This window comes from Aedes albopictus, chromosome 1 (genome assembly GCF_035046485.1).
Source record: "Aedes albopictus strain Foshan chromosome 1, AalbF5, whole genome shotgun sequence".
In the NCBI taxonomy this organism is placed as follows: Eukaryota; Metazoa; Arthropoda; class Insecta; order Diptera; family Culicidae; genus Aedes; species Aedes albopictus.
The window spans coordinates 54,875,108-54,891,629 of NC_085136.1; the positions used below are offsets into that span (position 1 = coordinate 54,875,108).

Sequence of the window (16,522 nt, forward strand, 5' to 3'; positions counted from 1 at the left end):
AGCACACTGCACTCCGAATTGGAACGTCTGGGATTCCAGCGGTGTGACTCGGACCCATGCCTCTACAGGAAGAAGGAGAATCATCGTTGGTGCTACGTGTTGGTATTCGTCGACGACTTGATTGTGGCATGTGAGAACGAGAAGACCATAGACCGCTGCATCGGAACTTTGCGGAAAAAGTTCACCATCGAGTCCCTGGGGATGTTCAATGGTACTTGGGCATCAATGTGAAACGTGATGAGGAAGGCGATTTCTTCATCACCCAGGAGCAGTACATTGGCGAAATTGTGCGGTCTTGTGGCTTGGAAGATGCGAAGGATTCCAAGGTTCCGTTGGATCCAGGATACTACAAGCAAGAACCTGGCGCATCCCTCCCAAATAACGTGGAGTATCAGAAGCTGTTGGGACAACTCCTGTACGTCTCGGTTAACTCCCGACTGGACAGCAGCGGTGTCGATCCTAAGCCGGAAGACAAGCAACCCATCTCAAAATGATTGGCTGGAGCTCAAGCGTGTTGCGCGGTACCTGAAGGGAACGAGTGACTACTGGTTGCGTCTCAGCGGTAACAATCGACGAAGTGGTTTAGTTGGTTTCTCTGATGCCGACTGGGCAGAGCATAGGCAATATCGGAAATCGAATAGCGGTATGGTGATCCAATTCAAAGACGGTACAATCAGCTGGGCATGCAGAAAACAGTCGTGCGTTTGATTGTCCACTGCGGAGGCGGAATTTGTTGCTTTGGCCGAGGCTACACAAGAAATATTGTGGGTGAAACGACTACTCGGTGATCTCGGGGAAGAGCAGCAAGATGCGGTAATGTACGAGGATAACCAAAGCGCTTTGAAGATGTTGGACGTCGGTAAGTTTAGCAACAGAACAAAGCACATCGCTACCAAATACCATTTCGTGCGGGACATCAAGACATCTGGCGAGATCTGTTTCGTTTATTGCCCGACGAAGGACATGGTTGCTGATTTGCTGACGAAACCCATCGGAGGAATCAGATTGGCACAGTTGAGGACCATGTGCGGATTGCAAGATCAGCGTTGAGGAGGAGTGTTCAAGTCATGCTGCTTAGAAACGCTAAATGAAACGACAAACATTATCGTAGTAATCCATGTCTGTAAAATGAAAATTTTTCTTTAGTCATTAATAAAACCTAGAATTGTAAAGACGTTTTCCCTTTCATTCCGAGTCTGAAAGCCAATAGTATTTACCAGAACAACACGGTGCTGCAGAACGAAAGAACCGATCTTTGGTCGAGATGGCCCGTTTTATGATCCTGGATGCGAAACTACCATACATGTTCTGGGCGGAGGCAATAGAAACAGCGAATCACCTGCAAAATATACTCCCGACAGCTGCGGCAAGTGAAACACTGAGAGAACTGTGCAATGAAGAGAAACCGGGTTTGGCTCATCTGCAAGTATTTGGCACTCCAGCGTTTGTTCATATTCTCAAGGAAAAGAGGACGAAGCTAGAACCGAAGGCGATGGATTTGATTTTTGTTGGATACTCGGACAGTCACAAAGGATACCGTTTGATCGATCCGAAGACCCATGGGTGATACACAAATTATGTCACGCGAAAATCGACCTTTTTCAACCCCCCTCCCCCCTATGTCACACTTTTTGTATGGGACCTCAATATTTTTTGTAAGGGTCGTCACGCTATGCAAAACCCCCCCTCCCCCCTAAAAGCGTGACGTAATTTGTGTACGGCCCCTAAGCTTGTGGTAAGTCGAGATGTGCGATTCGTTCCGAATAACACGGTTATTGATGATGAAGATGAAGATGAGGCGGTGGTTCAGTACTAGTTCAGCGAAGCGCAGAATTCGGGACCGAAGGATGGAGAAACTGTAGAAGAATTTGAAGAAAATCAGAGCGTTGTTTCGGCTGCGAATGATGAGTTTTTCGACTCTACCAAACACCTTACGCTTATTTGGTGGTCTATCGCAGTCAATAGTTGGCCAGACATCGCTATTTTGGCATTGATTCTCGGAAGAAGGTGAGTTGCCCTACGGCCGTAGACGGGAACGAAGCAAAACGGCCATTACGGTATTTGAGCATGACATCTAAAATGAAACTACGATTGGAGAGCCATGACGTTTAGCTGACTGGTTTTGCAGACGTAGAGTTTTCGAAGCAACAGGAAATCAAACACTGGTTTTATTTCCAATATGGTGAAGCACCCATTGCCTGGGCAGCACGGAAGCAGTCAAGTGTAGCTCTTTCCAGTACAGAAGCAGAATACATATCCCTAGCCGCGAAAAGATGCCAGGAGCTTCTCTGGGTATTGAAGCTATTCAAGTCAATCGGTGAGGAGATCAAATACGCAGTTACAATTGGAAAAGACACACCAAAGCTGTATCACGCAGTTAAAGCAAGGTTTCGTTCATCAACGATCAATACACGTGGATACTCGATACCATTTCATATAAGAACTTTAACGAAGCGGAGCAGTTCAAGTTGTCTACATTCCAATAAACGAGATTGTGGCTGATGTTTTGACCAAGGCGCTAGGACAAATCAAGTTCGAATATTTCCTGGGGAAGTTTGGACTTCGCGTTGAGGAGGAGTGAAAAGAAGCAACGGAAGAAGCAAGCCATGACTAATTTTCCCGAATGGAGGAGAACGTGCCTCTAGAGCCGACCTACTGATACCTGATAGTGTATAGTGTTCCTTATCATTTGTTCAGAGAGAGTACACGTGTTTCGCTTAGACTCTCATCATGCTCGGCGCGTGACGTGAAAATAGTTGTCCGTGACATGAACGCGCAGGTAGAAAGGGAGGAAATGTACTACTATCTCTATCGATGGTGATGAAATTGAGGCGATTGAAGAATTCGTGTACTTGGGCTCATTGGTGACCGTCGACAACGATACCAGCTGAAAAATTCAGAGACGCATTCAGGCAGGAAATCAAATTTACTCCGCAGAACTCTACGATCGCCGTCACACGAAGTTACAAAACGCTTAATAGACCGGTAGTTCTCTATGGGCACGAAGCATGGACTATACGTGCAGAAGACCAATGCACCCTAGGAGTTTCCAAACGGAAGGTGTTGCGCAACCATCTACGTTGAAGTGCAAATACAAGACGGGACTTTGTTTTCCGGAAGCCTCGTGTTATCTCAGCTTGCTGAACGGGGCCTGCGTAATCCCCACTTCCTCAAAAATTTCCTATTGAATGCATCCTTTTCGAATTTGATAAAACATAAAACAAGAAACATCTTTTAGGTTTTTGGAAAATATTTCCTCATTTTTATTTAGCATTTTTCATCACCGTTCATCTATGTATATTCATGTACAGGGTTTGTTTCCGGTTGTTCTGCTTTCTTCACTTGTTTTTCTGTTCATTTGCATATAATTTAAACTTTACATTTACATTGTGTTTTTCTTGCCACGCTTCCGCTTCGGAAGCATCCGGTTTTGTCTAGCTTTTTTGTGTGTCTCTGTTTTTTGTGTTGTTTTCTCAAACGGTTCTGAGTTCTACAAGTACTATAGCGATCATCAATAGGGGGGTTGATATTAATGGAATAATAAGTAAATATATCGTCGTTGAAAAATCCATTTACAATTAGACAATAAATGTGAATCTCGATCGATCGCATCCCATGCCGGACCGGACCACGGTCCCGGCGCCGGAGGTTCGTTTTGCAAACGTTTTCCTCCGGTTCTCTCTTTGTTCCGCCTCCTTCGGTTGGTATACTTCACGCGTAAAAAATGAGTCGATTACCACTAAATCCTACAACTATTGCAACAATTAAGTGTTATGTTGGGGGTACGGTCGTACGGAGATGTTTGTGTGTGTCTCTTTGTATGTATGTGTGTGTGAGAGTGATTGAGTTAGTTCTACTACAACGAACAAAACCTTAGCAAAACTAAATAATAGTGTGACTCGTTTGCAATTTCTTCTATGTAGTTCTATAGTCTGTTGAGAATTAAATATAACTATGTTTCAAGGTTTCCATTTGTTAATAGTTTTTATAATGTGAAATCTGTGTGGGTGTGTGTGTGGGGGGTGTTAACAAAATTTAATGACGGTCGCCATTACAGAAATGACGGTCGCCATGTCCGTTCTATTGCAACTACTGTTTGTAAGTTTGTGTATAAAGAAGAAAAGGGCTTACAGGGCTGGCTACTATTTACACTTCAAACGTTTCGTTCCAAAATTGCTCCGAGATTTTCGATTCAAAATAAGTTTACTTTTCCTCGTCACATCCAAAATATAATCAAGACAAACTAAACACAAATTGCTTTTGTAATATTAATAATAGTAGTATTTTGATGATGACCAGAATTGCAATAATATTCAATAGAAAAGACAAGAGTAGTTTTGAAAAAGTAAATAAATTTAGATTGGTTGATATTTCTTTTTTCAGCTGTGATTTGTGTACAAGGCATTCCTTCAAGGATTGCTCGATATTGGAAGGTTGCTTCCGTTCTTGTTTCTACCATTAAATGTCGCCCACTGCTGTTTCGCACCTGGTTGGTAGCAGCTCCCACCATGCAACGTTGCCGTATAAAACATCCATCGAAAAGGGTCTGGGTTTTTAGAGCCTCAAAGGTACCTGCGAAGAGAATAGATAAAAATTAATAAATTGTGTATCTTTTTTTGTTTCAGATATAACAAAGCTGCATAAAAACCCGAATTGAAGGTATACGATAATATAATAATCAACCAATACACATGCAATTCACCAATACAATGTTTATTCTTGTCTACATTACAGAAGGAATATCGTTCGTACTGTGGAATACCGCATCAGTTATAAGCGCATTGGATTTTGGCAGCAACGCATAGTGCTCAGGTCTCCTCTGGTTATATGATGACAAAAATATTTTCGAACATGCAGTTACTATTCATCAACTTATTCGGCATGACAAGAGTATCGCAGCAAAAATCTTCATTCTGATGTTATGGTATGTACTTGTTTATATTATTGGTTTATTGTATTGAAGTATTGAGAAGCATATTCCAACACCACAAAGTATAGTCTTAAGAGGGCCCCAGATGGCAATATTTTTTATTATCCATAATTCTCTACCGAGTCCACACGAGTTTTCTGATTTCCCTCAATATTTTGCAGGTACTCTATCGAATACGACGGTTTGGAATCGAATACGACGGTTTGCCCCAAACAGTGCCAAAAATCGTCCGTTTCTGCCTTCACATTTGGCTTCACAGTCAAATGTGTCAAAAGTGCTTTTATTGCTGGCTCGCTTTCATTTCATCTTCGCTCTCTTTCTGTTTGCATCGAAGACAGTAGAAGTCCCATCAAAAACGAGGTAGTTTGCACAAATGACAGCATGGTGACTCAATTGACGAGGTTCGTCGAAAAGGGCATTTGAAATAGGGTGTCGAATCGACCTTCGAATCCAGTGGTCGAGGAAACTCATAATATTTGCATCAATATATTGATGTCGTCTTCACACGGCATCATTGAATTGCTGTGTTTTGTCAAATCATCAATATATTGATGTCATCTAGGGCCCTTATGGGGCTTTATGGTTGATTTAGTGTTCAAAAGGAATTTCTTGGCCTACCTTATTGCGTGGAAAACTAGTAGACACGACAAAGGTGACTGTCCCCGGTGAAATCCGAGTGAACTGGATAATTCACCCCAGGGTGGCCACCCTGTCGGGAATTTCGGGAAAACCGGGAAAAGCTCGGGAATTCGAAACCACCGGGAAAAAGTCGGGAAAACCTCGGGAATAGTTGATAGCCATCGGGAATTTCCAACATTCTAAAATTTGTACAGTCTCCAGAAGCATACGTACGAGAATCTGTGGGAAATGCAGTCATCAACTGTTGAACTATATAACGTAGTGGGTGAACTGGCGTAAAAACCATTCTTGGAAATTTATATCTTGTCGTCGAGTCATGACAATTTAAATTAATCATAGTGATGTTACCTAACATCACAATTTGAACAATTTCAAAGATATTCTAAAGAACATTCTGGTGGAAAGACTGGTTGAGGTTGAGACACATTCAAATATTTATAGATTCATATGTCACTTATGCATTTCAGAATGTATATGTTTCTGAAAAAATAAAGCGTTTAATAAAAGTTTTATAAAACATAACAAGAATTATAACTTCTTTCTAAAAATATCCTTGTACAATCTCTAGGAGATTTTTTTATTTTATCTGTATTAACGAGATTTTTAGCCCTAGGCTAGTTCATCTCGGGACCAGTGTTGCGAATACTCACTTGCGAAAAGTTATACTCACTTGCTTCTATCTCAGTCCAGAAGCATGCTATCAAAAAATGATATTTGGATGGATTTTAGATTGTAGTTTAATCTAAAAGTTTGCCGAATAAAGCAAAGGTCGCAGACGCATACCAAAACCGTGAGAGAGCTGTGAGCACAATGTGAGTATAACTTACACGAATTTTACTCACCTCGTACTCACAGCTCACTCACAACTTTGGTATGCGTCTGCGACCTTTACTTTATTCGGCTAACTTTTAGATTAAACTACAATCTAAAAGCCCTTCAAACATCATTTTTTGATAGCATCCTTCTGGACTGAGATAGAAGCAAGTGAGTAACACTCTTGCAAGTGAGTATTCGCAACACTGCTCGGGACCCATAATTTACTCACATTTTGCGAGTTTGTCGGGAGTGGGATTCGATCCCAGGTCCTCTAGGAGAATATTTGATATAGCCTTTGTCCTTTGAGCGAAAAGTCTTCGAGAAATTTGGATAGGGTGCTGATATTTTTTTTAATGAATGAATGAATTGCCCCAAGAATAAATTAAAATTAAAAATTATGAAATTGTGGACGAGTAATTCAGGTGAAAACATTTTTACAATTTAAAAATAGTTAGTGAAAAACAATTGAAAGAATATTTGAAGGGATTTTTAGTCTATTGTAGCTCATAAAAGTATTTCTAATATTTTGTTTTTGTTGAAGTTTTTCATGAAGTTCTTGTATGTACTCATTTATTGAACTTGTGAATAACAATGTTCGGAGAAAACTGGAATGAGGTATCGGGAAAATCCCTTTTTGGTGAAGCTTTAGCAGAAGTCCCTGGTAAAACTCATGGTTCAGCAAATTCTCGAGAATTTTGAGTATTCGTAGTTTCTAGTTAAACTACCAATTGAAATTCTCGCGGGAGTTCCAGTGAGTATTCAAAAGCATCCGGAGCAATATAGTTGTATGATTTATGGAAATAAATAATTCCCAAATAATGAATCTGCCTCTACATTTTGGGGGAAATACTTTCTCAAAAACTACTCTTTCAGGAATTCCTGGAGAAATTCTTGACATATCTAACAATGTGATCAGAAATTAAATCTCTGAGAGCTCCATATTGCAATCGCTGGATGAAATAACAGAATGTTAGACGAGTATCAGACAAAATCTAAGAGAGAGAGGAGGGAAACCTGCTTGACTTTCTGCAGTAGCCATTTACGGTACCATAACGTTCGCCACTGGTTTTCTATTAAAATATCTAGAAAATGACCATCAAAAATACTACACAAAAGATTTTCCAAGAAATCGTTTCCAAAATTCTTTCACGAGTATTCTTTCCAGATATTCCACCAGAAGTTCATCCAGAATGTTTTTTTCTGGGCATTCTGTTATTGCCTATTCGTTTCCCAAACAAACTTACCAAGAATTTTTCAGAAGAGTTTTGGAATATTACTAAGAAATCCACTAATAAGAAGTTCGTAAATCCTATAATCATACTGAGAATTTCGACCCCCTCAGGATTATCTTTTTTATTTTTATTTGCTTAAACATCTGCAATTTGTACTAGTTGGTCATCTATGAATTTAAGGAATGTTAAATGAAGATGTCGTAATTTCAATGCCCATCATTGGAGGAATGTTACAGATACGAGACAAACTACACATAACTTATTTTCAAGTTCATATGAATACTATGTTAAATCCAAGGATTTGAAAATATTCAATATTAATTCTCTTAATTTTTTCTTAGTAAGTTACGTTTAATTTTCACTGTAAATCATTCTATTTTAGAATCGGGAAAAATTTCAAAAGCCTATCGAGAAAACCGGGAAAAACTCGGGAATTTTATTTCCCGCTCTGAGTGGCCACCCTGTTCACCCGGACCCGAGACCCTACACAGTTTTGTACACCGCCCACCGTCGTGCTTTTATTAATTTGGTCAACGTGCCAGGAAAGCCGTTCTCGTCCATAGTTTTCCATAGCTCTGTACGGTCGATACAGTCAGGTCTTTTTTTACGCGATTTTCATTTACGCGACCGGTTTTCTTTTTTTACGTGGTTTTTCATCAATATCTTTTTTGTTTCAAATTTCTCGTCAAAGTCGCCTGAGAATCACTTTTAGAGCTTCCAAAAACGCGCATTTTCGTGCGCTGAGAATGTTGCTACGTCATTCCGTTCAAAAGATATTGATGATTTTCTAGAAAAAATGGCACTTTTCAAGTTTTTTTTCACCTGAGTTACAAAAATAACACCCCTCTAATTTTTTGATATGTTTTATAACAACATTTCTTCTTTTGAATGCAGGCAAAAGATATTTTTTATGTTTGCCCCAACCCATCAAAGACCCTTTTTAATAAACTATGATTTTTTAAGAAAAACGCCTGTAACTTTTGAACCAAAAGAGATAACGACCATCTCAGCGCACGAAACGACGCGTCTTCAAATGCTCTACAAGTTTGTGGGCGACTTTGATGAAAAATCGAAACTGAAAAAGTTAACACCAAAAAACCGGTTTCTCTTGAACCACCCTAAGCTTATCCAGAAAAAATATCTCTAGATCGGTCGATTATAAAGCTACATAAAAAGTGTCTTCAGCAAACTTGCTCAACATTGATAGATCTACAACTGTACAATGTATACAGTTATTCTTGCAAATAAAAAAGTTTGGTTACCAATATCTTTGAAAATATGGACCACCCTTATTTTCATGCACATTTTAAAGAAGGCCTTATGGCCGCACGGGACGACGTGTATTTTTTGCTATCTTCCCTCTCTTTCTAACAATTTGCCTCGCGATTTTGAAGATGCAAATATCAGTTTCCACTGCACTGACGCAGCTGAAACTTTAGTCGATTGTGCACCGCAAGTGAGCAAATGAGCGATCAAATTTCTAGCCAACAATATGAAGTAGAAGTTGAGATTTGCTTCTAATTAACAACAGAGCAATGGCGGACGATTCAACCATCGTCCCGTCCGGCCTTATTATTAGGGACAACTTTGTAGAAGACCATATTTGCCTAAAAACTCATTTGAAGGCGTTGAATGCATCTTTCCTCGTAAATCTTGTTCGTGGACCACTGTGCAATGGCACACAATCGGTGAAGTGCTAAAATTGAAGTAGTGAGCTGAAGTTTTGTAAGGTGAGAAGGCCGATTCTCCATTTCTTTCATTTTCATTTTCATTTTGCAGCATTTGGTGGGGCAATGAGAGCGCAAGTCAGTCCAAAGCCGATGATAAGGAGGGGTAATGGCTGAATAGTCTTTGCTGACCACATAAACGCCATGGGATAGGAAAAGGGTATTTTGGTGTGGGATTAGGGTGTTGGTGTAGACTTGACGATATCAATGTTATTCAGATGCAAAATAGTTTTAAGGCTCAATAGTGAATCGCATACCTTCCAAAACAAAAAAAAAAACAATAATTCACAAAATACCAAGCAAGTCATAGAAAGAAAAAGTGCCCGATTGTTTATTTTGTCAATCATAACAAACGGAAACTTCTAACCTCTCCGACTCGCCAGTCACCCCGGAAAAAATGTCCCTTCAGTTCTGGAAAATATATTATCCCCAATTAAGCCTTTAATCGAATTGTCCGCGTGGTCTTGTAGTACCCCTGCTAGGTAAGAATCAGTCATTGCCATACATATTAAATGCTAGACATGACCCCATGGATAGCATTTGCATATGTAAAAGCTTTGCTGATGTGACTTTCCTGTTAGGCAATTCTCTCAGCTCATGTTTGTCTTCAAAACCTTATCAAGCTTAGAAAATTGAAGTTGATAAACAATACATTACAAGGTTCGAATTCCCATAGAATGAGATCATTCATTCGCACTACAACACCATAGGAGATAATACCACATTGGCTGATTACAGTGCAAATGTGAAAAATCTCCCTTTTCCCCCTATCCGCAACCCGGGGACGCGCCCTGTTGGATTTCGAAAGCCTCGGAGAATATTACAAACTTTCAATGGCATTCCCATAAACTAACCCACATTGCCCATTCAGGGGTCTGACTGGGCCTATTACCCTCCCTCAGTTTGTAATATTCTCTCCAACTTGGAATTATATTTTCCCGGCACATAAATGACTTCGACAAATGTTCGATATACTATGCAGCGTCATGATCAGTATAACTATATCAGATGACTTGAAGATCTGATTCTCACAGAATTGTTTGCCATTGATTATACATTCAGCTATTCCAATCATTACTGCAAAGGCCATCGACCACATGCCTGAAATCAAAGCTTCCTGGAAGATATAATCCAAGCCCAGGGAGAAGGCCGATTCTCCATTTCTGCAATGAAATGCTTAAAAAAGCGTGGGTAATATGATTCCTTGCCTAATTTGATGCTGTTTGAGCAAAACTTCGGGTAACTGTGTTGTTTAGGTTGCAAGAAATAGAGAAATCAACAATAGGGTCCATTGCAGAAATGGAGAATCGTCCTTCTCACCATACAACAATTCAGCTCACTGCTTCAATTCTAGTACTTCACCGATTGTGTCCTATTATTTTAACCCTTATGTGGCCGGCAGGGTACCCGGGTACCCAGCACCCATTTAAAATACACGGTGTAGAAAAAAGCAAAAAGTTTGCCGGCCACATAACGGTTAAATCAGCATTCTTTTGAACGAAAGCTGAGCACAAGAGGTACAATCCTTTATTCAGCTCCTAAAGGACCCATTAGACATGACAAATATTTGGCCAAACAAGCCCAACAAATGACCAACACAACGTAAATCATGGCAACCTCGGATGAATGTCGGACTACAATGGCAAATATTTGTCATTATGACAAACAGTGTAATGGCCCCTTAAACATCTAATTTTGGTGATTTTATTCAACATTTAGCTGATTTGATGTTCATTGGAAAGCTGATGTAAGGCTTAATATGTGCTTAATCAGTATTCAATGAAATTTATTAATTGTGTAAAAATAAAATAAAAACACTTTCGTAAGCCTATTTTTACCATTAGCTGCGTCTATTTCCAGAAAAAATGTTTAGGAATGTATAAATTAACCTGTGTGAAAACTGGGAAATTGAACTGAACTGGGATCTCCTGATTTATAGCCACACACAATTGTATACTTATCCTTGAAAACAAGATCAATCCTGGTTGAGTCTGAATAGTCAAGAACATAAGTTGAACTAAGTCTGTATTGAGGCTGAAGAAGCGATGTGGACTTCACGAAAACATGCTTGGGTCAGCTGCCAAAAATTATTTGATTAAAGGTTGAACAACAGATGATTAACTCTGCTTGTTGGTGTATGTTTTGAAGCTGGTTACTGAGATGAATAATATTCTATTCAACTTGATACTCAGCCATCTATGTATTGCTGATTAAAGAGGTTGAACAAGCCATACTTCTGAACAATATTCAGCTGTCATTGTGTTCAGCCATTGACACCATTAACAGCTATTGTTCAGCTAATACTCTCACTGTTCAGCATTCATTGTTACTTGAGTGGCTATTCGTAGCACCTTTTTCCAGCACAGCCTCCCGTATCGTTACACCTGGAGGAGAAGGACGCAGCGCGGGTGGTAATGGTGCAGCATGGAACCCGACAGAATGTGGAGCGATACAGACAGAAGCGGAAGCAACAGGCCCGTCTCTTCCGGGAGAAAAAGCGCCGCCTGGAAGAAGCGGAGTGCGAAGAAATGGAACTGCTGTGCCGTTCACAAGAAACACGTTAGTTCTACCAGATGCTCAACGCATCCCGCAAAGGCTACGTGCCGCAAGCCGCAATCTGCAGGGATAAGGATAGGAGCCTTCTGACGGACAAACGTGAGATGATCGAAAGGTGGAAGCAGCACTTCGACGAGCACCTGAATGGCGAAGAGAACGTAGGCACGGGGGATCAAGGCAGCGGAGGACGGGAACGAACCAACTCCCACGCTGAGGGAAGTTAAGGATGCCATCCACCAGCTCACAAACAACAAAGCGGCTAGTAAGGACGGTATCGCAACAGAACTCATCAAGATGGGCTCGGAAAAGTTGGCCACCTGTCTGCACCAGTTAGTAGTCAAGAACTGGGAAACCGAACAGCTACCGGAGGAGTGGAAGGAAGGGATAATCTGTCCCATCCACAAGAAAGGCGACAAGTTAATGTGTGAGAACTTTCGAGCGATCGCCATTTTGAATGCCGCCTACAAAGTGCTATCCCAGATCATCTTCCGTCGTCTTTCACCTCTGAAGTAAATGAGTTCGTGGGAAGTTACCAAGCCGGTTGCATCGACGGCCGATCGACAACGGACCAGATTTTCACCGTACGGCAAATCCTCCAGAAATGCCGTGAATACCAGGTCCCAACGTATCACCTGTTCATCGACTCCAAGGTGGCATACGACAGTATCGACCGTACAGAGCTATGGAAAATCATGGACGAGAACAGATTTCCCGGGAAGCTTACCAGACTGATAAGAGTAACGATGGACGGTGTGCAGAACAGCGTAAGCATTTCGGGTGAACTATCCAGTTCATTCGAATCTCGACGGGACTTTCCTGCCTACTATTAAACATCGCCCTGGAAGGTGTTACGCAACGAGCCGGGCTCAACAGCCGGAGTACGATCTTCACGAAATCCGGCCAATTTGTCTGTTTTGCGTATGATATGGATGTTATTGCTAGATTATTTGGAAAGGTGGCAGAACTGTACACCCGCCTGAAACGTGGTGGGACTGAGCGAGACAGGACAAGCCTTGGCAGCGATGTGACGATAGATGGGGATTTTTTCGAGGTGGTGGAAAAATTCGTCTACCTCGGTTCCTTGCTAACGGCTAACAATAACGTGAGTCGTGAAATGCGAAGGCGCATCATCAGTGGACGTCGTGCCTACTACGGGCTCCAGAAGAAACTGCGGTCAAAAAAGATTAACCGGTGGTTCTCTACGGACACGAGACAGACGATGCCCGAGGAGGACCTGCAAGTACTCGAAGTTTTCGAGCGACGCGTGCTAAGGACGATCTTCGGTGGTGTGCAGGAGAATGGTGTGTGGCGGAGAAGGATGAACCACGAGCTCGCTGCACTCTATGGTGAACTCAACATCCTGAAGATGGCTTAAGCTAGACGGATACGGTGGGCAAGGCATGTTGCAAGAATTCCGAAAAACAACCCTGCAAAGTTAGTGTTTGCTAGCCATCCGGTTGGTACAAGAAGGCTTGAAGCGCAGAGAGCACGATAGGCGGACCAGGTGGAGCGTGATCTGGCGAGCGTTGGGCATGACCGACGTTGGAGAGCTGCAGCTGCAAATCGAGTATTATGGTGGCAAATTGTTGATGCAGTGTTATGATGCTGGAGGAATGCGACGCTCACTATCCATCGTGCTACTTGTCTCATAGCTGGAAGACGTCCCGGGCTACAAGAACTGCCTACAAACGAGGTATCAAGCAGAGCAAGGCGGACTGTAGCAAGAAGCTCTGTCAGAAAACTGACGCTGATCCGTGGGAATGTGCCTACTGCATTGTAATGGCAAAGTTAAAAAGTCCAACAGCGCCAGTTGAAATGTGCCCGGACAGACTGACGGGTATTCTAGAGGGCCTCTTTTCGAGAAAGGATACCAGACGTGGCCACCGGCGCCGTACAGCCGGGACGATGCGGAGGACATCGTAAATCGATTAGTCTCCATGAATGGGTTCGTTATCATGGCGAAAGCACTGAAGGCAAAAAAGACCCCCAGTCCATATGGAACCGCTGACATAGCGATCCTGGAGTATCCAGATATGTTCATTTTATTGTTGCCATAATGCCTGAAGAAAAGTAACTTTCCAGATATATGGAAGGTTAAAAACTGATGCTTCTGCCAACACCAGGAAAGCAGCCGGGAGATCCAGCATCGTAGAATGCGATGTACAGCGGTGTAATAACATTGAAGCTTTCGGAAGGAGTCAATAAACAATCGAAAAAGTGGAAATGCTTGTGTCAGAGTCAAACAACACTGTTGAAGGATGGATTAACGGTGGTTAAGCTGCAGATATTCCATTAGAAGACAGAAGTGCTCGTTGGCAGTAAGTGCAAAGCAGATCGTATACAGTGACAATCTGGGCTGTGAAAACTTGTGTCATCCCCCTGATCATAATGCTTTCAGGCATCTCGGAAAAAAATTGAAGTACCTAGGGTGGCATTGGGTATTATCGGCAGGTTTGTTCTCTTCGTCATGGGGGGTTTTTGTCAGCCAAATTGCCTGAAACTTGGCCATATAATTCACATTGGTTGGGAAGGATTTGGGGCCAACTCTGAGTTCAATAGGTTTCAAAAACCCCCCCAAGACGAAGAGAACAAAACGGCCGAGAATAGGTAATTTCCCCTATATCTGAAGATTTTGAAAAAAAAACTAGGTATAGATATGTTAGTACTAAAACGGAGTGAAGCTCAAGTACATATTCTCACTTTTCTTTACACATCAACTTATTACAAACAAGACACTTACCATTTCGAAGTAACACCCGGTCGCCTTACAGGTACTTCCGGTAGTTCCTCAGATCGGCGCTGCCTCCGTAGCCGGCCCCATTCTCGCCGTTCTCGTTCAAATCTACCGCTGCGGCCACCGATTCGAACGAGGGCGGTTCCACCAGGCTGTCGTTCATACTGCTCTCCAGTTCCTTCTCGATGGACGAAACCGTATCCTTGGCGGTGCGTTTTCTACCCCTCTTTCCGGAACTGCCACCCGGTGGACGACCCTTCCTCGACGAACCACCTGGCGACGCTACGGCATCGTAATCTCCGGCGGCAGCGGCTGCCGCTGCCGCCTGACTAGCCTTGGATTTCCTTCCTCCGGCGTTCGAGCGCCTGCTCTTCTTGGTCTTCCGTTTGTACCCGTTCACGTTGTAGTCGTAATCCGAGTCGCCGCCCTCCGGGTCGTCCAGATCGTCGTCGTTCAGGGCCATCTCGTCGTAGTACCAATCCTTGGGCAGGGGTTCCTCCTTGGGAGCGGGTTGGTTCTGATGGCTATCCTTGCTGTCGGCGTCCAAGGTCGCTCCCAGTGAGGATTCCTCCAGTAGTGATGCGTTGAAGTCCGACTCGGCAGGTACTGCCAACTCGGCAGAATCTCCCAAGGCTATGCTGGAAGTTCCACTTGTTTTGAAATTGCTGAACGGCCGCAGGTTGTGAATTTTAGTCAGATATTGTCGCTTGGACTTTCGCCACCGTGACGAAGGGTATGTGTAGAGCTGTCCTTCCCGGTGTCCTGGCATCCTTCTACAGTGCTTCATGAACAGAGTACTGTGATTCTGCGCTACTCCAGTTTGGGAATCGAAAAACGGTAGTCGCATTCTTCGCTCAAGGCATAATCTGGTGTTGAACGATGCGCTGACTTCTAACGTTTCCCGATAAGTCGAGTCTCGCATATAATTCTCAATTTTCTGCAGGTTTGGCATCGAAACTATATGAATATCAACTCCACCTGATGAGGCCATCCTGACTGACTTCACTAGTGTTGCGTGCTCTCTCCTTCTAGTTCTAGATTGCTTTTGCACTGCCCTTAACCGAATTCTAATCACCTAGTAGGTTGGATCGCTATCAATTGCGTTGGAATTCTGATTTTGCCTGCTGCTACGTCTTGCTTTGAAGTGATTATCTCAATGACGGCAATGGCCACTGCGATAGGTTTCTATTTTTCAACTTTTTTTTTCCTCTGAGCTGGCCTGCTTTGATTCGATTTGCTCTCGCTCTCTCACGTTAGATTCATTCGGCGGTCCAGCGATAATAACATCATCATCATCACCAGCAGCAGTCAGTCAGTGTTGCATTCAAATACTCACGCCGAAGGAGGATGAAGGAAGATGCAACGAGAAAGAGAGTACGGTGAAGGCAGGCCAGCGTTGTTGTATTGAACAGCCAGCAACAGCGATCTACGGTGGCGGCGGCGGCGGTAGCAATCCGGGTACCGTTCAAAACATAGAGGTACAATATTTTTTCTCCCTTGTACGGAATTTTGCTGGTGTTTGTGTGCGGAAAAAAGTAGCAGAAAAATTACCGAACCGTCGCCACCTTGGATGATGGGTAATAGCTGTTCTCTTAGATTGAACTCAGGAAGCTCTCAACTACACTTGAACTACAACTTCTATACTCAAGCGTTCTACCATCGCAGCCGGTTTGCGGTACTTCCGGCGAAAGATAAATATTTTTCTCGGTTTTCCTATGAGGTCGATTTCTTTTTGGGACCCCGCAGCCAAATGCCTCCGCTACACACTCAGAACGATTGACAATTCTCTCTCTTTGGAAGTCGCGAAACACTCTTCTAGGGACCTTTTTCTTCTACCTATTTTCGTTCGTATTTGACAGATTTGTTGATAGCGAACTGCCCTTGCGAA

The 16,522-nt window shown here is 42.6% G+C and overlaps 2 protein-coding genes across 2 annotated transcripts in view; one reads left to right on the forward strand and one right to left on the reverse strand.

Moving 5' to 3' along the window:
* The window catches only part of LOC109398788 (vacuolar protein sorting-associated protein 16 homolog), a 32,309-nt gene extending 19,240 nt beyond the window's left edge, over nucleotides 1-13,069 (forward strand). The window contains exons 7-8 of the transcript XR_003892692.2: nucleotides 4,626-4,659; nucleotides 4,735-13,069. The gene's annotated coding sequence lies outside the window, so the exon portion shown is untranslated. The remainder of the gene's footprint in view (nucleotides 1-4,625; nucleotides 4,660-4,734) is intronic.
* LOC109398797 (zinc finger protein DPF3) lies at nucleotides 3,233-16,458 on the reverse strand. The gene is made up of 2 exons (XM_019671208.3): nucleotides 14,641-16,458; nucleotides 3,233-4,572 (listed from the first exon to the last, which is right to left on the reverse strand). The coding sequence occupies exon 1, from the start codon at nucleotides 15,623-15,625 to the stop codon at nucleotides 14,666-14,668; it is 960 nt and encodes a 319-aa protein (XP_019526753.1). The 5' UTR covers nucleotides 15,626-16,458; the 3' UTR covers nucleotides 3,233-4,572; nucleotides 14,641-14,665.
* Nucleotides 16,459-16,522: the final 64 nt, after the last annotated feature.